General features: G+C 31.1%; 3 protein-coding genes and 1 long non-coding RNA gene across 8 annotated transcripts; 2 read left to right on the top strand and 2 right to left on the bottom strand.

Moving 5' to 3' along the window:
• Positions 814-7,636, top strand: LOC109325296. The gene is made up of 3 exons (XR_002105116.1): positions 814-827; positions 4,153-4,155; positions 7,490-7,636. It is a non-coding gene; the product is annotated as an uncharacterized LOC109325296 (long non-coding RNA).
• LOC109325291 (pentatricopeptide repeat-containing protein At3g22470, mitochondrial-like) lies at positions 5,377-19,792 on the top strand. 3 transcript variants are annotated; one of them, XR_002105115.1, is made up of 3 exons: positions 5,377-7,140; positions 7,940-8,015; positions 8,129-8,479. XR_002105115.1 is itself a non-coding variant. In XM_019557573.1 (2 exons), the coding sequence occupies exon 1, from the start codon at positions 5,483-5,485 to the stop codon at positions 7,136-7,138; it is 1,656 nt and encodes a 551-aa protein (XP_019413118.1). In that variant the 5' UTR covers positions 5,377-5,482; the 3' UTR covers positions 7,139-7,140; positions 19,778-19,792. The 3 variants fall into 3 exon arrangements, 2 of the variants coding, with proteins under 2 accessions (XP_019413118.1, XP_019413117.1); XM_019557573.1 differs by lacking the exons at positions 7,940-8,015; positions 8,129-8,479 and adding an exon at positions 19,778-19,792; XM_019557572.1 differs by lacking the exon at positions 8,129-8,479 and having other exon boundaries at positions 7,940-8,119.
• LOC109325295 (protein DOG1-like 4) lies at positions 10,182-12,569 on the bottom strand. The gene is made up of 2 exons (XM_019557578.1): positions 11,643-12,569; positions 10,182-11,068 (listed from the first exon to the last, which is right to left on the bottom strand). The coding sequence occupies exons 1-2, from the start codon at positions 12,145-12,147 to the stop codon at positions 10,878-10,880; spliced, it is 696 nt and encodes a 231-aa protein (XP_019413123.1). The 5' UTR covers positions 12,148-12,569; the 3' UTR covers positions 10,182-10,877.
• On the bottom strand, positions 14,273-20,654 carry LOC109325290 (phosphoinositide phosphatase SAC8-like). Of its 3 annotated transcripts, none has more exons than XM_019557571.1 (20): positions 20,320-20,654; positions 19,456-19,530; positions 19,072-19,199; positions 18,891-18,982; positions 18,729-18,786; positions 18,123-18,179; positions 17,930-17,963; positions 17,731-17,811; positions 17,535-17,641; positions 17,133-17,198; positions 16,932-17,009; positions 16,429-16,493; positions 16,212-16,310; positions 16,015-16,114; positions 15,831-15,939; positions 15,676-15,748; positions 15,490-15,583; positions 15,324-15,407; positions 14,606-14,690; positions 14,273-14,515 (listed from the first exon to the last, which is right to left on the bottom strand). In XM_019557571.1, the coding sequence occupies exons 1-20, from the start codon at positions 20,477-20,479 to the stop codon at positions 14,388-14,390; spliced, it is 1,773 nt and encodes a 590-aa protein (XP_019413116.1). In that variant the 5' UTR covers positions 20,480-20,654; the 3' UTR covers positions 14,273-14,387. The 3 variants fall into 3 exon arrangements, with proteins under 3 accessions (XP_019413116.1, XP_019413114.1, XP_019413115.1); XM_019557569.1 differs by having other exon boundaries at positions 17,112-17,198; positions 20,320-20,653; XM_019557570.1 differs by having other exon boundaries at positions 14,606-14,672; positions 17,112-17,198; positions 20,320-20,651.

Here is a 22,061-nt window from a genome sequence, read left to right as displayed (position 1 = left end):
CCTACGTCAATTCCTTGATGTTCTGTAAAGTTGTGATTTCTAAATCACTCCAATTTTCTATAAAGGGTATTAATTACTACTATATATTCAAGCTAAATGGGCAAGGAAAGCTAAATGGGCAAGGAATCTTTTGGAAAAACTATAAATAATTTTCACGTGGTTAATATCTTTAAGTGATGCATATCACATTTTCTAATTCATGTCTCACTTTGTATCCTAAGTCAATTTGAACGTTACACTCAATTAAAAAGAAATATCATAAAAATATAAACTATTTTTTTAATATTATTTTATAAAATTTGATCGACTAAAGACATTAAAACACGAAAAATTATGTGACATAGGTTCATTGTCCATCTTTATGAAAGTGTCCTGGTAATAGTAGGCAACTAGGGAATTATGCAATAGCCTCTAGGTCAACCTTGATGTTCTGTGAAGTTGTGCATTGTAAATGACTCCAAATTTTTGAAGGGTTATTACTTTTTTTAACTAAAATTAAAGGGCAAGATGGTTTGTGGTTTAGGTGGTTTTTATTTCTTTCTTTATCCTCTTTTGGATGTATTTTCTGAAAGTTGGTTCTAGTTGTTGGGTTTTTTTTTATTTTATATTATTCGAACTTTATTATTCATTTGAGAGGATTTGTTCTCTTCAACACAAGAAAGTTAAAATATTTAATAAGGACAAGTAGAGGAAAAACTAAACATTTCATAAAAATTGTAATAAAATACCTTATAAAAAACCATCCTATCTTTTTTTATAGAATTCAAAATCTATGCATTGTTGGTGTAATTTTTTTACATTATCAGCATATTATTCACTATTGGTTTGTAATACTTTTGTTTGAAAGTCAATAATAACTAACATATTAATAATGATAATTTATTGACATTAAATCATTTGTATATGATGTCTTATAATGATAACCGGAAAATAAGTTAAATTGTCACTTTATTCTATATGTAGTATCATGTCATAAAAATACTTGGCAACCATAGAAATCCACATTAGAAATTGTTTTAAAGAATGGTGACCAATGTTCTGGACCTCTTCCCTGGAAAAAGTCCTATATATTATATAAAGGTAAATGAGTTAAAAGAATACATAATAACTGATCTGAATAAATTTATTAGAGATCTAATGTCCTATGTTTTTTATATGTTTTTTCACTTAGCTCCTAGATATATATAAAAATACCTCATTTTTTACAATTAAAACCATAATATTGCAATTTTTGGAGTTTCTGGGTGAGCATTACAATCACAATTGTGGCCACTTGTGGTGCAACCATGATAATCTAAACTCAGCATGTAATAGGGACGCAAGAGCAGCATAAGATCAAAGACAATACATATGAAATCACATGAGAATCAAATTATATGAAGTGATAGCAGAGAATGAATTCTAATAATGAGATAGAGAATAAAGTTTCTTTTCGTATAAAGAGATAAATTATCTTCTTTAACTATTAAAATTATGCATGTGTTTTATTAAATCATTTTCTATAAAAATATTTTTAAAATTAGACAAAATAATACACATGTCATATTTTTACTGGATGAATGAGATAAATTATCTCTTAATATGAGAAGATACTTTAGTTATTCAGATCACACTACTACTTATAATGGCCAACAAATATTGAGGAACAAGATATTATGCTACAATGCATGCAATAATGATATTGATGAGATTGTAGTCAAATTTCAAACGAGAAAAATATCACATGCATGAGACTATGATAAGAGTATGAATTTACTTTGGATACATTTTATGTGTGTACACTTAATCAATTATACATCATCTCATGTATATATAATTTTTTTGGATAATTATTGGGAAACTATAAAAAATACAATGATGATTATTAATTGATACTGTATTTTTTACAACATTAATGTATTTATTTTTTTACTATTAATGTATTATAAGTCAATCCAAAAAGTAATTATTTTTTTAAATTTAAAGTTAATCAATGGAAGTTTCGTCATCTACTAAAGTTTTTTCTTTCACACTATAAGAATTAAGCTCCAATGTCATATTTAAAGAACCAAAATATTAATCATCTACACAACAAGTAATATATAGTATTAAAAACCCGATATGGATTTCAATTAGTTTAGTATAGCTAGCGATCGTCCTCGATTTGTGATTTAGATATTGGGTTGTCACCACCTAATTTTACATAAATTAAGGAAAAGAGAGAACATGTATATGTTAATGGAGAGTGATGAAGAAGTACTATGGAAGCACCATGGCTTCTAACTTCATCATTCTCCTTTCATAAAATAAATTTTCAATTACTTGATCCACTTTTCAAAAGCAATGGGATAAGATAATAATGTCCATCATGGTTCCATTGTTATTGAATATGAAAAGAGTGGAGAGTCACAAATGAGACACTAACTAAAACTTTAAAGACATTAGTTTTATGAGTTTTTTTTACTTATAAACTCTTTTAATCATCCCCACATATTCAATGTGGAACTTCACACTTGAATAAACTCGATGTCTCCTTAACTACTACACAATCTCTTTGTGTACAAGGCACCACCACGACTCAGTATGGTTTTCTGACTTCATTCCTCCTTTAATTGTGTGTTGTTTCATCATTGACTGAGTTTATGTGACGTCTTATTTATACCTTTTAAAATATGGTAAAAACATTTGGATCCTTATTACTTGAGTATCTACTTTTCTCATGATATATTATTTATCTTTAAGATTTTGGTATATTCAGATAAATTCATCCTTTATATCATGATTATATTGTAGGATATATACATTTATTAATCCTTTATATTAAAATGATCATATAGATTTTTCCAAAATATAAGATAACATGTTTTCTATATTATTATCTTTGGGGATTATGGATATTATGATGTAGAATTTAATGTCACAAAAATGTATTATTTTGACTGTCTTTATCGAGTCTAACAATAGATATGTCATGGTACAAATAAGCACATACATATGACATAATATTGGTGACTAATCTTAATCTAAGGTGGAAATGTAGAGACACAAGATGTTGAAAATCGTGTGTTTAACCCATTCTCTTTTTAAATGGATGAATTTTGTTTCTTTTTTTTTCCGAAAAATGTGTCACTGCTTTTGTTTGATTGAAAAATTACATTTAAATTAAAATTTTAAAAATTAAGTATTTTTCTAATCAATCACAAATAATAATACATGAAATGGTATACTTTTATAGGATAAAAGATATTCACCTTTTTTTTTTTTGTAGACTTGTTCAAATAAACAAATGACACATAAAGGGAAATTTGGTTGTTAAAGGGTGCAATTGCTTTCAGCATAAGATGGAAAACACATTTATGCACATGCCAAAATTCAAGTAATATTAAATGTAAGTGGCAAAGCTCAACTATATGTTGTCCCTTTGTGATTAAGATTGATTGAAATGTGCCTAACCCAACACCCAATAATAGAGTTTTCCCAATCTTAAGTATTGATTTTCACAAAGAATAATATATGAATCGAACAAAATCATAATACTATATCACATATCAAAGCTAACAAACTTGTTTATTAAATAATATTTACTTCATCCATCCCATTTTAATTGTTATTTTAGAATAATATACACATGTTAAGATTATCATTCAAAGTGTTCGTCATCAATATAGAATAATGTATTATAACCTAAATATCCTAACAACTCATACTCACCATTATCCCAACAAGTTTAATGCAATAGGGCGAAACATGAAAAGAAATGTAGTTAGAGAATCTCCCTCAACAAATAAAATTTTCATTTTTATTTGAGTTTCACATATTATTTTGTAATTTTATTATAATTTCTCATAAAATAAGAACAATATCTACTTTTTCTTTACAATGACAAATATCATTCTTATTCTTATTTGGATCAGACAACCTACCCCACACTTTTATATTTTACAATAAATATAACAAATTATTAAGAATAATTACTTATTTATTAATAATTAAAAATCACTATAATTTATTATAACTAAAAATGTTAAAATGTGGTAAGAGCCGTGAAAAGAAAGCTCATTGATGAATCAAGAAGTGTATAAAAGAAAGTTTAAAAAAGCTTAAAGAAAGAAGAATGAGAAAGAAAGATTGATAATATTCTCATTGAACGAATTGAATTGATTGAATAAGAAGTGAGTCAATATGACTTATTTATACAAGAGAAAAGAAAACTTGTAAAGCAAGTAACTAACATAAACCTAACTTGTCAATTCCTAACTTTCTAACCAACTATCATCTTCCAAAATAACCTATCATATATCTTTAATAAAAATATTTTTTTAAATTATAAAAATAAAATAATTGAAATACATTAAATATAATAAAAATTTCAACCTAGTAAATTAAAAGATAAATAAAATACATAAAATAGATAAAGTACATCACAATATATAAAAGTCATATCTCCTCACCAAGAATTGTTCTATAAACATTTATTACTAATAAAAATATTATCTTTTGTATGTTATTTATCAACACTTTCATTGTGAACTATTATATTAAATTTGGTGGTGTTGAGTTCTCTATGATAAACATTTTATGCTGATTTTAGTTTTGTTGTAAACATTATTTTCTTTATTATATTTTTGTGGTAAAGTTAAATCTAATTAAATACATAATAACATAATACTTATTAATAATTTTTTATTTAAAGTTATTTGGTAAATTTTCATTTAGTGCTTATTACCAAGCCAAAAGTCTCAAAAAAGATTAAAATATATAAGAAAAATGGGTAGCCCAAACCCGTCCAGGTAAGCCTGGCCTAAGCCCGAATTTATAATAGCCTGACCGGACTGGGCTAAAAAGTCCGGATTTAATAAAAAGTACCTAAAATGATACCCAAGCCCTATAAATTTTCGAGTTGTGGCGGGCTAGCCCGACTGGGCCCGCACATTTTGACAGCTCTAAAATAAATATTAATTCTTATACTATTTGAACTTGTATTCACAATAAATATCATTATATTTAACTTAATTACAATCATCGCCATTTCAATTTTTATTTAAGAAATTATACTTATCTTTTACACAGTTGTAATCAATGTAACATATGTATATAATTAGAGGTGATTTGTATAAGTTTAAAAATAGTAAATAATTTGTATAATTTCACTAAAACTCATGTGATGAATTTAATTTACTATAATTTTATGAAATGATTCCTAGAATATTATATTAGAGATAAACCCATTTGAAATCGGAAGCACATTTGTCCCACTTTTTGTACCACTTCATGTACAATTACTTTTATTGATTGGAAAAAATTATTTAAGTTAAAATTGTAATTATTAATTATTTTTCGACCAATTATATTTCCTATCACATTGCACCTTAGTGGGACACAAGATGTGTCCCCTTTGAAATCATGGTTCTGTTCCAACGTTGTTGTTACTGTGCAAAGTCATCATTCAGAAAAAGACCTAATTTGAGTTCAGTGTGTTCCAAACAGCCATTGCAAGAATCAAATGTATCAATTTCAAAGGTATTATTCTCTTTCTCTCTCAAAGTTTCATTCTTTCATTCCTCAATTTCAATACCCTTCTTTCCTTCTTAGGTTTTTCTCTCTTTCTCTTCATCCAATTCATCTCAATAACCCTCTTAATGATGCTGTTCATTCCTTCAATCACATGCTTCATATGCATAAGAAACCACCCATCTTTCAATTTAATCAAATTTTAGGGTCCATTGTGAAAATGAAGCATTACCCTATTGCTATTTCCCTTTTCAAACGATTTGAACGAATGAGAATTAACCCTGATAATTTTACTTTGAACATCTTACTCAATTGTTACTGCCATTTGGATAAAATGGATTATGCTTTCTCTGTATTGGCCAAAATTCTGAAATTGGGTTATGAGCCAAATACTATAACCTTCAACGCACTCATCAATGGTCTTTGTCTCAGTGGTGATATTAAGAAAGCTCTTCAATTTCATGACACTGTGATAGGACTTGGTTATCCGTTAAATGCAATTACTTATGGGACTTTGATCAATGGGTTATGTAAAATAGGACAAACAGAGGCTGCAACTCAGTTGTTGAGAAAGATTGAATCGAAAGTCATGAAGCCGAATGTGGTAATGTACAACACTATCATTGATAGCCTCTGCAAAGATAAACTCATAACTAGGGCCCTTCATCTATATTCCGAAATGGTTGTTAGAGGAATTTCTCCTGATATTTTCACTTACAGTTCTTTAATGTATGGTTTGTGTGTCGTAGATCGATTGAAGGAAGCGACTGATTTGCTAAGTGATATGGTAATGAAAAACATCGACCCGGATATCTATACTTTCAATACATTAGTTGATGCATTTTTTAAGGAAGGAAGGGTCACAGAAGCTACGAGTTTGTTAGCTGTTATGATAAAAGCTGGTGTGAAACCGGATGTTGTTACTTATAATTCTTTAATCGATGGTTACTGCTTAGTGAATGAAGTGAGCAAGGCAAAACATGTATTCAGCACTATGCCTCAAATGGGAGCGACTCCCAATGTTCAAAGCTATAGTATTCTAATTAATGGATACTGTAAGCTTAAAATGGTGGGTGAAGCCATGAATCTCTTTAAGGAAATGCAGCGTAAAAGTATCACCCCTAATACTGTAACTTACAATTCTCTTATTGATGGTTTGTGCAAATCGGGGAGATTATCTCACGCATGGAAGCTTCTTGACGAGATGCATGATCGGGGTCAACCTGCCAATGTTATTACTTACAATTCCTTACTAGATACTTTATGCAAAAATCATCAGCTTGACGAGGCAACTGCGTTACTCAAGAAAATTGAAGGCCAAGGAATTCAGCCAAATGTGTACACATACACTGTACTTATTCACGGGTTATGCAATGTGGGTAGAGTTGAAACTGCAAAACAAGTTTTTCAACATTTTTTGATTAAAGGGTATCACCCAAATGTTCGGATATGTAATGCTATGATATGGGGGCTTTGTAAAGTGGACTCTTTTGATGAAGCATTGGCATTGAAGTCAAAAATGGAAGAAAATAATTGCCTCCCAGATGCTGTAACTTTTGAAATAATTATTGTAGCGCTCTTAGAAAAATATAAGAATGAAGATGCAGAGAAGCTTCTTAGTGAAATGATAGCTAGAGGGCTACTGTAATGGTAAATGGTTCCTAGTTACACATTAATATATGTTTGCCATGTACACTTACATGGTTGTGAAATTGCTTTATCAACATTTAAAAATTTATTCCTTCATCCTTACCCTCTTTGCTTGTGAGGGTAAGGGTGAGAGTCTCATCCATAAGCCGTTCTTTTAAAAGAATGAACAAAAGAGATATGAGAATGGGGATTGTTTAGAAGTCTCAGATTCTAATATTCTACTTTACTTATGGTCATTTATTGGGTTGATATGTAACCCATTTCGTCATTAGACTATGAGTATCATGTTGATATCAATTCTTTGTATAGTTGGTTACTTCACTCTATTGATATCAAAAACTAGGATCAGAGTTACATGTTGCTTGTGATTTTCAGATTAGTTCACCTTATATATGCAAATGCTTGTGAACTTTCTTGTTTTGGCTTTTACCTTCTAAGAAGTCCAAAGCTCCCTCATTTTTTTTGTATATTTTTTTAAAATCTGCTCAATGTCTTGTTTCAGGATCAGAGTGCAGTTGAGATTTTGTATAGGTTCTTAGAATTAAGGATGATTTACTTTAAGACTTGATATTTAAATGTTGGGTATTTGTTTTCTTTTAATGATTTTTGTGTTGATTTTGTTTCCAAGAAATGATCATGTGAATTTCTGATTTTTGGGTGTAAATAAATGGTACTGGGATGATTGTATAAAGATTTGTATAGTTTTTTGCTCTCTTTGATTTGAAGAAATTTAATGCAGTTTTTATTTTATTTTGTTACCAGATGCTAATACTTGTTTCTGTTTTGTTTCTTGTCTCAGATGAAAAAAGTATCATCATGTTATCTTTATTGTCACTTGAGAATGAATGTGAAGGATGGATTAGTTGAAGAATTGTGTATGACTCCCTAACTTCAACTCTGTAATGGTGCTGCCACCTTAGATGCATATGTCACATAGTTGAGACACTTATTGAGAGGGATTAACATATTTATATATGTATGCTTGTAGGAAAGATTTCAAGGGTTCGATTTCAAGAAGCGACACTTGTTGGGAGGGATAATCATGTACCCTGGAAGGGATTAGTTACATACCCATATAATGACGATTGACGAGATACCCTTAGTAATACAAAAAAAAAGACTTCACTGCATATGTGAATGTGTGCTTCGGAATTTGGGGACAAAGTTAAGTATTGGACTACAGTGAATGAGACCAACATATTTCCCTGGTTCGGCTACGATTCCAGACTGTTACCACATAATCGGTAAGGCTGTGTACATCTACTTTCCCACACCCTATTAAGTCAAAGCACTGTGCACTGGGTTGCCTTTTTTAACGGGATGCAATGACATTATATACAAACAGAAATGTTACTATATTAATTTTAACTTTTACTATATTCCTTATAGTGTTTAATTTAAATTTATTAACTTCATTGATTTTACTAAATATAAGAGTGTTTGACTTATATGTAATACTATTGAATAAGTGGTTCCTTCAAAATCTTTTCACACTAAGTGACTTTAATTATTAATTATTATTCAAAATTTCTTTTAATTAATTATCTTAAAAAATTATTGCCCTAATTATTTAAGTAACTTTTAGGATTCTAAGATTAAAGGAAATTGTACTCGACTTGTGTCTTATCTTCCTATCCTCCTCTTTTAGTAGTAGAAAAGCATCATGTTATTATAATATTATCTTAATATGAATAACTCAATGCAGACCAATATTGACTCATTTTTCTTGCCTTGAATTTAAAACATTAATGTCCTAGATTTTATTAACTTATATTCAAAACTAAAATAAATCTATCTTTCCAAATTCTAAGGTTAAAGGAAACAATACTCTAGTCTTATCTTGTGATCTTATTTGAACAAAAAAAGTGGTACATAAATGACTCCATATCATGCTAGCTTTGGTAAGGAAATTTTGTAACTTATGTGATGATTTGCCACATTTATAATGAGTGTTATAAAACTTGATTTAGTTTGTTTAAGCCTAAAACTGATGATTCAGATGGTCGGACTGATTGGATCCGCCGATTTTTTTTAAAATACAACCAAATCAATGTGGTTTTCAATGAAAATCAAGTACATTTAACTTATTTGTAGTCATGTTTGTCATTTATTAACTTATGTTATAGCAAAATCTTCGTTATGTAATTAAAATTTAAATTTATTGTACACTTTTGTTGTAGTTAAAACATAGTTTATATGTTGTTTGATGATGTTTTCAATTTGTTTGTGTCATTTTATAAAAGTAAAATCTTATTTTGTTGGTTGTTTAATGAGGTATGCTAATGTTTTTAAATTTTTAGTATACAATTATTAAATGTTGTTACGTAGCATTATGAATTTTTTAGAATTTTTAATGTAAATCGAGTTAATCGGTCCAACGATTGACCCACTAGTTCGACCAATGATTTATTGACCCAGTACCCTGACCGAGTCATTGACCGGTCCGAGTTTAATAACACTGTTTGTAATCCTCTCTCACCATATATAGTAATAAGATTACAACCCCAACTCCTTTGGTCCTTTAACATAATAAAAAAGTTAATCTCATACTTGAATTTCCATATTTTACTAAATTGACATCAAGAATTGATTGACGACGACTAAATTTTTCCTTTCTTAATTTAAGAATTTGATTGCGAGATAATTTTTAGAAAGGATATAATATACTTATGAGAAGATTCCTAAGATTTACCTTTCTATGACTAAATTGATGAATGATATCAATCTGAACGACTAAATTGACGTTTTACTATTTACTTATCTCATGATAGGGTGATCATTAAATAAGTGTAACCTTAAATTAAGATGCATAGTTAATTCAAATTTTAGGAAATAATTATATAATAGACCAAGCATGAAATCTCTTATATTAAATTCAAGATCTAATTAGCACCTAATGAATCTGACTCCTCTTCATTAGTAGAAAGGGTAGTGCATAGGTAAGATCACGATACATGTGATGATTGGGAAGTATATCTTTTGTTGTGATGTGTTGATGGAAAGAATATAAATACTTTGATGCAATGCCCAATGCCTTGTGATACATTAAAAAGTGATTTTTTAAGGTTCCAAATTATATATCCAAGTACTTCACTGAAAAACATGTACTTAATATCACACAAAATAAAAATAACATAATTCTTAGCTATGTACAGCAAATATAACAAGCAAATAGTGAAATCTGGGGTTCAAAATGAGATCCTAAACTGCTTATTTGTCTACCTGCTTGCATGGTATGACTTATGACTTCATCTTGCTGTGGCCGGGAAGTCTCCAACCATCAAAGATTTCTACTTTTACGGGAAGAGTGGAAAGCCATAAGAGAGATACCACATTTTGAATTGAAACCTTAAAACAACCTAATAGACTTATATCTAATATAAGACTTCACAGTTGAATAAACTCAATTGTCATATCCATAATGCTAAATGCTAAGGCCTACCTATGCATTATACAATTCAAACCATTTTCCAAAAGAAAATACAATCAAATTAAAAATAACACTAAGAGAAAAAAAGGGAAGACATCAACTAAAAACTAAACCTAAAACCACCTTATAAACAGCCTTCAAATATATTCCTATGATCATAGTTACCTAAATACGGCTACGTGGTTCATTTGGATACACAGTTTGTCGTTTGATATATTATGAACTTCCCTTAAGATGAATCCGGTACGCGACACGCCGGATAACGACATGCATGAATCGAGTAACTATGCCCGTGATGACTTCAGACTTAGCCTCCACTCAGACCATCCTTCTCCAAACCCCAGGCCCTGACCCTGAGCTGAAGCTCAGCCACAGCAACAAAGAATGTAACAGCCTGTGATGGTTTCAATACCTGCACAACTTTCAAAGCTGTATTTCTCCTCAAACCATCAGCCCTTATAACTAGATTCTCCAATTTCACCTTCAAAGTGCTTGGAACTGCATGATCCACAAAACATTAACATGCAAATATATTTAGCCAAACAACAATATTATCTGTACAACCACACTCAGATAATATTATATACACAAAAATTGTTCCTAAAATGTAAACAAATTTGTTTAGATATCACTTTCAGATTTGCTTTTAGGATAATAGCAACCTAATCAATCTAAATAAATTTGTTTATATATCATCTTCAGATTTGATTTTAGGATAATAACAACCTAATCAATCTAAATAAAGTTGTTTATATGAATTTGGTTTGTTATTACTGCATTAATTTCTGCAACAACTTCGGTTTCATAAGACATCTTGCCTTGTAAAATCTAAAGTTTGCAACAACTATGACACTTTGCCTTATGAACAAGGCAAAGTTGTTGGATGTCTGCAACAATATCACATCGGACGACATTTAGGCTGTAGTGCAACTGCATCGAACAGCATAAGGCCGCATTGATATTAAAAATATTTGTCAAAATAATTCACACCCCCAACGGCGCAACCCGCATCGGCCGCAATCACAATACCCACAATTTAAAATACTATCTAAGTATATATAACTAATTTTACCAGATATATTGGATTGAGAATCCAAGGTTGCCCCACCCAAACACATCTTGCCATGGCTTCTTGCCATCTCCACAAGTGGCGGCGCCGCCACACTCTCATGAAACTTAGCCAATTCATCATTAAGTTCCCTCTCCTTCAACTTTGTCTCTTGTTGGATTTGACTCAACCTATGCTTTTGCTCTTCAGATAATTCACCCTCCAAAGCTGTGCTCACAACCTCAAATGCCATCCCAGGCTTAAACCCTCCAACCCAAAGAAACATTCTTTCCAATGAAGTGAACCATGGTGGTGAAAAAGCAAGGATGATATTGTTTTGGGCAACCTTTGATTTCTCTTCATAGTATTGTCCATAGTGGCAGAGTACTCTGTTTATCAATCCTCTGATGCTGTCACCATCTGGTAGTTGTTGTTGAGCTGAGAGAAGCTCATCAAGGTGGCATCTTTGTCTCATCAACCAACCATGGAAAAATGCCTCAAAAGATGATGCAATATTTGAATCACTCATCTATGTGTTTCAATTTTCAAAGAGTGAGAGAAACAGAGGAATTCAGGGGGAAAAACAGAGTGACAGAAACAGAGGAGATGTTATTTAATAAGGTTGTTGTTGTTGTTGTTGTAAGTAACCTCAATAAATTCAAGTCCTACTTGAAACACTATTTAAGGTATAAACCTATTTCAATGTCCATTTTCTCTATTCACAATGCTAGATCTTGAAACTTAACTCAAAGGAAAACAGAGGAAAACAGAGAAAAACAGGGGAAATGGAGAAAATAAAGTTAATAAATGTGATTTAATAGGGTTTTTTTTGTTGTTTTTGTTATGGAAATGAGTTTTGTGAAAAAGGGTATAAGAATTTGTTGTTGGATTGATTAGGAAGAAGGTGGAAGCAATAGTTGGAAGAGAAAGGTAATGGAAAAAAACAGAGTAAGAAGAATGTGTTAGTGAAAACAGAGAGAGAAAAAAGAGATAAAAAGAGTAGTTAAGTAGTGGGGAATTGTTTCGGTGCAATTTGTCGCCACTTTAAGAGATAAGTGGTAATGCATAAATATTGGAACATTACTACGTGTACTCTAAAACATACACAATAATATCTTTCTTCAACTTAACCAAAATTACCTATACCTACACTAAAAATATATATACAACTCTAATATCTATGTATTTATCAAAATATAAAAAATTATACATAATTATTATATTATTCGTATTTTGTTTAAATTATTTTTTGAAAAATCAATAATTATTAAATATGAGTGACAAATAATATAATAACAATATATAAAATTCATATACAATTAATATATATATTTTATTCCTAGACTAATATCATAATTATCGTTATCATTATTAATTAAACATTATATATATTATAATTTTTTATTATTCCGAATCTATTTTATTATTATTTTATAATAAGTTTTAGTTATGATCTATAATAACAATTCTATCGTATGTTATATATTATTATTAAAAATATATAATTAAACATAAAATTTTATTGGGTATACGTACATACTCATTATTTTTACCTAAAAATAAGTGTAGATATATGTATGAGTATGTATTTTTTATTTTCAGTATATTATTTATTATTCATATATTAATTATTATTGATTTTTAAATAAAAATAATATAGATTGAAATATTAAACTATGTTAGTTTGTTAGATAGATATGAGGAAGTGGGTGGTATTAAATATGTAGCAAGTATCTTTTAGAAAAATGTGATAAAGGGGGATGAACTGAGGGAGTTGAGTATATTGATGAGAAGTGAGTGGGGTTGGTTATTCATGTGATGGACTCAATTATGGTTTAGTGTTGGGATTTGAGATCGAGAAAAACTTAAATGGAGACACATGTAACACATCATATATAATGATAAATACATTTTATATTTTTTGATGCTATCATTTGAGATTAAATTTAATATGTTGTCAAAATTTTATTAGTTGTCTCTATATGGTTTCGTGTCCATACAAGTTTTTCTGTTTGAGATTTTAGATTTTCATTCAAACTTTGGTGAGTAGGACTAATATGTTGACACATGCAAATGTCATATGCCAAATAAGACAGAGAATTCTAGAAATGGAGCCAACTAAGACAGAGAAAATTAACTTCACACACAACATTTTATTCTTGCACAATGTTGTGATTGGAGTGTGTTAGATAAATAATTGTTTTCATTAGTACAATTAACTTATAAAAAGTTATACATTTAACCATAACTTAGATAACATTTAATATGCTTGTAAATAAGTTGAGAGGATCAATTTCAAAGTATCAATGGTCATTGATGCTTAACTATAGTACTAATATTCATCAATAGTTTAAAATTATGGATTATACAATACTAATCTTTTGTTAAGTTTCATCCAAAAATTATTACAAGGTTGCCATGGGGTTATATTAAGTATTAGCCATGTAAGTTTTTTCCTTTAGTTTTTGAATTTAAACTTCATAAAAAAATAATGTGTACACATCACGAAAATATAAGATAATTCCTTTATTTGTAATGCACATTTTCTTTAATAATAGAATATCATAACGCCATTTGATTCATGTAACCGATCTCACCGATCTTACTGGTGTTGGCTTAATGTGCTCACAAACTAAGGGCTAACCAAACTGAAATCACTATAAAGGTATTTCTATCCATAAGAAACATATTTTCATTTTGCAGAATGAGATCATACAAATTTTTCTACATTTTGTTCAAATGATTGGTAAACAATGAAGATTACTTGTATCACAAGAGACCACACAAACGTGGCCTTGAACATAATTGTCTTCCATTAGCTTTGACAATGGCCATTACCCCAGCAGTTATTCCAGCATAAACTACAGAAGACACATACTGATGCGCATTTCGGCCCGCTAGAAAAACCAGCAAGGAACAATAAAAATAATAAACGTCGACGACCCTTTATTCGGATGGATGAAACAAAGAAATGAAGAATCATATACCTTGCTGAAGAGTTAAGGTTGTTGCTGTCAAACCTCCAATTATCAAAGCTGATGCCACCGGAAGGATCTGCATGTTTATAGTTTTCTATCAAAACAAGTCAATTCTACTTGAGAATTTGTTGTATAAGCCATTTTAAAATATGAAACTAAGATAGTTATCAACTATGTCCACACCAGCATGTACAGACGCGTTCGGGTAAATAGCTTAATTAACATCTTGTTTAACAAGTTTTGTATTTCGCAAAGATTCAAGAAGAGTTTTTTGAAATAAGCTAAAAATAGTTTACTTTCATAGGCTTCTCTAATGAGCTTATTGAAATAAGCTAAAAAATAATTGTACTAAAGTCATAAACTTTTTTCATAAGCTATTCTCATTAGTCCAAATAAACTTTCTATAAGCTCTCTATTCTATATATAAAAGCTGAAATCGCACGTCAAGAATTGGTTAGGCTTGGGGTATGTGTATTTTTGCCGATAATATGCTAAATTTAGTTATACACCAGAATGCACTATGCAACCATTTTTGTTTATGTCGTCCCGTATATGTTAAGTTATCAACCTTGATCAGCATAAAAACTAAAACAGCTACTACATTATTCCAACCCCCTCCAGGATCTGTTGAATGGATTCTGAAATGACATTTTCTTTCTTACTTCATTACAAACTTTCAGGGTTGGAAGCGATATAAATTAGAAGACTGGGACCTGATGCTACTTACCGAAAAAGGTTCGAAATTATTTTGCTGGAGAGAAGGGCTGTTTCTACTGATATTATAATGACCACTTATCAGATCCAGCGCGTCCTGCAAAAGACATTCAAATTATTAAATACTTTTAAGATCGGGTAGATTTCATTTAAATGAGTGATGATAATAGTGAACTTGCCTGCCGAACACCATCGTGGAAGTTATTCAAGTAATATCGTGAAATCGCACTCATCCCATCTCTAATCATTCCAGTTAGTGTTTGTTTACCATATCTGCAGCATGTTTCCAAAATGTACAAGTATCAAAAGAAAAAAGAAGGGAACATTGAACCACAGGATTGTAGTAAAAGAAATTAAAATAGTACCTAACTAGGTCCCCTTTAAGGGCAAAAGTCCCAGCATACTCGAGACTTATCTCATCACCTTGCTCTGCCCACACTAAATATAATAAAAAGAGCTCAATTAAACCGGGCAATGATTCAAAAATACGAACGGAAGAAATTATCTAGAAGTTCCGTACATGTTCTAAATTTTCCAAATTCTTCAACAAACATAGAAATGGACTCAGAGAGAGTAAGCAATCCAATCCTCTGCAACTGTAGATTTAATGACTTCTCGGCCAAGTAACACTACAAACAGAAACAAGATAGTCAAAATGAGTAATTATGATTTACCAGAATCCGACTAATGATTTGTCAGCAAACCTGAGTAACATTTGTTCGATCAAGGGAATCAATGCAGTTTTCTCGGACAATTCCATTCTGCTCCTCTAGTACATTTCCCTTACTATCTATCAAGAAGTATCTGCTCAGCTGAAATAGCAATCATTAAAAATCTGAATTATAAATTGCTAGCATATCTGGATCGTCGCAACTAGCTATTGATTTTTTTTTTTCATTACCTTTGTTTTTCAAAATCCTCTGAGATGTCATCGTAGAGGATTTTCAGATTATCGAAGTTTGAGCTTCCACAGTGGCAATGGAAATCAAAAGGCATATATCTGCCATAATCCATGAGTCATAAACAGAAAATTGTATCATAGAAGAGGAAAAGATAAGAGACACAAAATAATCATATAGACACACTGATACCGTTTAAGCTATAGCAGCACTCCGTACCTCACATTTTGCTGATTTTGCATTTCAGCCGCATATGCTGCACTTAATTGACCTTCTTCACCATGCTACAACAGTAAAATTAACAATAAATTTCTCGAAAGAGATACAAAATAACATGCACTTGCTACGGGAAACTGGCTGGTTGAGGCTTATGAAAATAAGTTCTATTTAGCTTATTCCAAAGAAGTTTATTGAATAAGTGGTTAATTAATGTATTTACCAAAACACACCCTTCTCAATTTCCCTACTTTAAATTTCGGGGAAAGATAAGGTGAGCAAGAAAAGAAGGAAATATTTAAATACGATTTTAAGCAAAGAGTCTATAAAGCAGCCAGTTTTTTAGTCCAAACTGAAAAGTAAACACATTTTTACACAATCACGAATATCCTTGCCTCCCAAGCATCAAGAAGATGCTACATATCTTCGGGTTCGCAAAAAAAGTAAGAAATAAATTTTCTGCAGCTTCACAGTTTAAAGTATAAAGAGAGCAAAAGAAGCCATACTTTATCGGTTAGATCAACTGCTATTATCTCTCCATATCTTTGTTTGAGGTCATTGAAATGACGCGTCACAATATTTGGCTGAAGAAAGAGTGGAGAGGAAAAACAAAAGAAACATTTATTAGTGGAAATCCCATGGTAGAATCATTGAAGTGCTGGTAAAATCCAGAAATAGAAGTGTACTGTTTGCTCATGACTAATAACCCTAAGGTGCGGTTTATAGCTTAGATCAACAATCTGCTCCCACAGGATAGGAATTGAACCTCGAACCTGAAAAAGAAATTAATCGGAATACAAATAAGAAACTAGTAGCACAACAAATTGATGTTTGCATATAAAAAGTTTTCTGTGGAAAATGAGATGCCAAATGTTCATGAACCATGTTTTAACATTACTTCCCAATGCATGTTTAGTTTTTTAGAAAAACCTTATTATCTATACTTGTAATCGGGAAAATAAAGCGCTCGAAACCCATTAGCATTTTTGGCAACAGCAACATTATATAAAAATGGACAGATATGGTAATGAAAAACATAACCAACTGTAAGGAGAAACTAGTGAAAGGAATTACTAGAAATTGATACTTCATTAGAGTATAAGTATTACCTGCAAAAATGAGGACCTGAAATCTTCAGTTTCAAACAACTGTTCAGTTTCAAGGAAATTCGCAGTGTCGCCATCAAGGTTAGCTCCTCTTCTCCACATTCTTGTTCCTACGTCACCATGTTGTCATATTATAACGAGCTATTCCAAATTCATGATGATATTATTATAAGAAGGAAGCATCTTCGAGACATTGTACCTAGGCGCCGCGTACATCTCCTTGAAATTAATGTTACTGTAGAAAGTGTGTCTTTTACCTTCAACTCTGTCTTTTGGAAGCTTAAACCCGAGTTAAGGGAGAACGTTACCGGCTTCCCAAGGTGACATTAGCACAATCACACACACACAAACAAACAACGGGGTTGAGTGGAGCAGAGGTAATTTAAATTAAAGGATATTCCCTTGTACTAGGGGGATGATGAATCTGTCAAGCTGCCACCGTAAAGATATTATTAGTTAAGGGGACAAACCTCCTGGTTATACGAAGAATGAAATGATGAAGTTCATTAAGAATTTTAAAACACATATTTTTCAGTATAATTAAAAGCATTTTCATTTCAGTAAACAGGAAGTACTGCCAAGTTATCTAACCTTACACTCAATAAGCTCTTCCAAAAGATGTCTGTTCCATACAAATCGAGGGTCAGCCTGAAATACAAATGGAAAAAGGAAACCTAAAACTGTCAAAAAATTATTGCTGATAATTGCATTTTATGGTATCAACACGGGCCAAGTCAGCAACAAAGCATTGGTCTAGTGATATAAGTTCCCGCTAGATCCTCAGAAAGACTAAAAGGTCAAGGGTTCGATTCCTGAGAGCGATACTTGTTGGGAGGGGCAGCCATGCACTCCGAAAGGGATTAGTTCCTTACCCATAGGGTTAGGAGATACCCTTGGTAGTACTCAAAAAACAGGGGCCAAGTCTTTCTTTGAAATGAAATGACTTCATGGCCGAACTGAACAGTAAAATAATGGATCAAACTGAAGTAGAATAAGCTGATTGAAACAAGATATACATGAAACTTAAGCTCTAACACACAACAGAATTCAATCACACATGAACAAAATGTTGTGGCAGAATGCTTTACTCGCGATGAAGGTATGAAACAGTAGACCTTAATCTAAGAAACTGTGCACTAAATGATTGGACCCCAAATGACAATTATTCCCAGAAGATCAAGCATTACGTCAACCAACCTGCTTCCAGATCGGCTTACGCATCCACCCTTCTACTAACTTGCTTCTTATCTGCAAGCTAGTGACACAAGGAATTAAATATTATGAACATCAACTTTAGAATGATATCGATGTGACACAACTAAGATGATAACAATGTGGCTAAAAGAATGTGATTCTTACCTTAATGTAATATCTGTTTCATACGAATAGTACAAGCCCGGCATTGACTCCACTGCTTTCAACAGAGTCGTGAAGTAAGCCTCATCCTTTTTCTAAAGACGGATATACACAGAGGACACATTAAATGACACAAATAACATTTGAATGATGACATATAACTTCTGACTACATAAATCCTTACTTCTTGACCAGTTGCAAACCTCAATGCCTCATTGCAGGCAAGTACTCTCATAGACGTCAAGTGATATACCGGAAAACCAAGAAAACTTCCAACTTCTTTTCGCGAGGTTATTACAATGGCATAAGTTCCTACGCCAAGGCACATATCATTGAGTATTATATACAAATACCGCACATTTAGTAAACACCACTAGATTTATTTTTTCCAAGCCAACACACTATGAACAAACAAATATTCTCAAGCTGTACCAGGACAGGATAAGATGTTACTACAAGCCGAGCTAGCAGTTAACGTGCAGACAGATGAATGAGTAAAACGAATGCATATGCAAGTATATATAAATACAACTCAAGAATCGAGATAAAAGCATACAAGCATATCTACCTACAACCAATCTTATTGTTCCCACCACACCATAAATGGTAGATGTATTTGATGGGCTTTCTAAGTTTGTGTCACCTGCAAAAAGAAATTTAGAGAAAAAATCATAAAAAGGGAAACTATTACAATAAGATGGTGAATTTAAAAGGTTTCTAAATTTGTAAATCTTGCTTTCCTGAAGCTGAAACTAAATACCTAAATAAGAGTCAACTAAAACCTCAGAATGAATGTAAGAAACTACAAGTTCCTTTTGTCTATAACTGATTCAAAAAAGTGAAAATTGAGATACTCAGAGCATTGAAACACCATTCTCTCATTTTGGTAGAAAATCGCGAATTGGTTCTCTCGTACCAATTTGTGTTTCTTTTGCGAATTGGTTCCCTTTAAAGAACGAATCGAATTTAGCTACAATTTAAGTAAAAGAAAGAAGCAGAATTGGTAATATACACTCACTTACATGAATGGGTTACAACAAATAAGAAATAATTTTATCCTTAGGTATTTCTCCTATGATGAAACAAAAGTTGATTCAAACCTACAAGAATCAGCACTAGAAATGACTATGCAAAGAGCTATAGTTACCCTACTGAATATACCCCTAACATACCACGTACTTCGCCATACCAAAGAGAACCACGTATGAGGTGACTATGACTCGGAGTTTAATATTACATATGATCTTGTTTTCATTCTCAAAATAGCAGAAAACCAAAACCAATACACAGCTTACAATTAAATAATTTCTCATGAAAATTCCAAGACCCTAAGAACTATTTCTACTTCACAAAAGACTTAACTTTTCAATTCATTCTCTCTGATTGGCTGCATTTTTCTCTGAAACCAATCATGAAATGAAAAAAAAAATACCATCTAATAAATTGATATTCCCATCACAACGGTTAATCCAGAACCCTTGATTTGATGATTGATGGGATTTGATGACAAACTTATCCTGAAACTCAAGCAACTCCAGCTCATCGTAAAGCTTGAATCTTTCAGGTGAATCTGAAGAGGGTTCAATGTCCATTATTAAAAGATTGCAAAAACAACACAACCCTTTGAGAAATTAACAGAATAGCATCAAAACCCAGATTTTTGTTTAAGGTAATTGATGCAATTAATGATGTGGTTGAACAATACCAGGAACATAAATGGTGACAAACTCATTTAGGTAACAATCGTTTTCTTTTAATCAATGGAATCAAATTTTGGTAACAGTTTTATGGTAAATTACTGTTACACCCTTCCTCATTATTGAAAACCATTAAGTGATGGATAACCAAAGTGTTTGTTTTTGTTTTATTTATTTTTTTGTTTTGGAACGACTATCTATACCAAGATGTTAGTCTAGTAATGTAACTTGACTCTCATTTCTACAGACCACAATTCTTAAAGATTTGATTTATGTAAATTATTTATTGGGAGAGACAATCATGTGATCCAAAAGATATATCAGAGTAACAAGATACCTTACTTATATCTTATCATCACCCACCTTGATAATTGAAAACCAGCTCAGGAGATAATAAATAAGTCTAGATTCCAGATCATGCTTATGTGTAAGAAAAATAATTAATTCTTTTGAGAGTGTAATGAACTCTTTTATTTTGATTTAATTTATAGAAAAAGAATCCAACCTCATCTAATTTTGAAGTTTTAGATTTTAAGCAAAATTATCTTACACTTATTTCAATTGATGACAGACAGATAATTTTAGCTTTTATAGTATTAGACTCTTCTATTTAAATGTGAGACAAATAATCAGTTTGTTGATTTTTAAATTTATTTTATTGAAAATAATTAAAATATGAACCGTTAAAAAAAAATGTTATACCACATGTTAAGATATTCATTTAATATTGGAGAGTTCAATACTGAATAGAATATGTATGGTAGTGTTGCTTATGAAAACATGTTTCTGGATGGAGTTAAAAAAAATTCACCAACTTTTGTAATTTTCATGTTCTGGCCCAAAGAGGAGGTAAGTGATAATGAGTACAAGAATGAGAATAATGCTTTTCTAATGTCCAATATATATGAGTTTACATGATTATATATGTTTTTCAAAAAATGAAAATGAAGATTATAGAACAATCTTTGTTATATACAAAGATAATATTATATTTTACAGTAATGATAGGGCTCTATAGTATACTCAATTAGAAATTATGCTCAGAATTGGTCATCTAGCTATTTGAACATCCTGAATATTTGATGCCATTATTAGGCCATAGCAGTAGAAAACCAAACATCATATATTACTATATAATTTCTTTCAGATAATGTGACTGCCCCTTCTAACAAGTTTTTCTTACAAGAATCGAGTCTTTGATCGTTTGATCTATCTGGGGATCCAATAGGACTTCACACTGCTAAACCAACACTTTATTGGTTGTCTCATGCAAAATAACAGAACCATTTACATTTGATCCACTTCTAGCACTCATGTTGAAACATCAAACATCATTTGTAATGACCTTACTTAGAAATGAAATTGAAAGTATAAGTAGTTCAGTGCATCAAACATGCTCCCAATGTATGCATGCAAGTACATCCAAGGTTGAACTATAAGGTGTTTGTTGGCCTACAAAACTTGAAAACTTGCCATA

This window comes from Lupinus angustifolius, chromosome LG13 (assembly GCF_001865875.1).
Source record: "Lupinus angustifolius cultivar Tanjil chromosome LG13, LupAngTanjil_v1.0, whole genome shotgun sequence".
NCBI classification, from domain to species: domain Eukaryota; kingdom Viridiplantae; phylum Streptophyta; class Magnoliopsida; order Fabales; family Fabaceae; genus Lupinus; species Lupinus angustifolius.
Note: the sequence above shows the minus strand (reverse complement) of the source record. Positions and strands in the feature narration are given on the sequence as shown.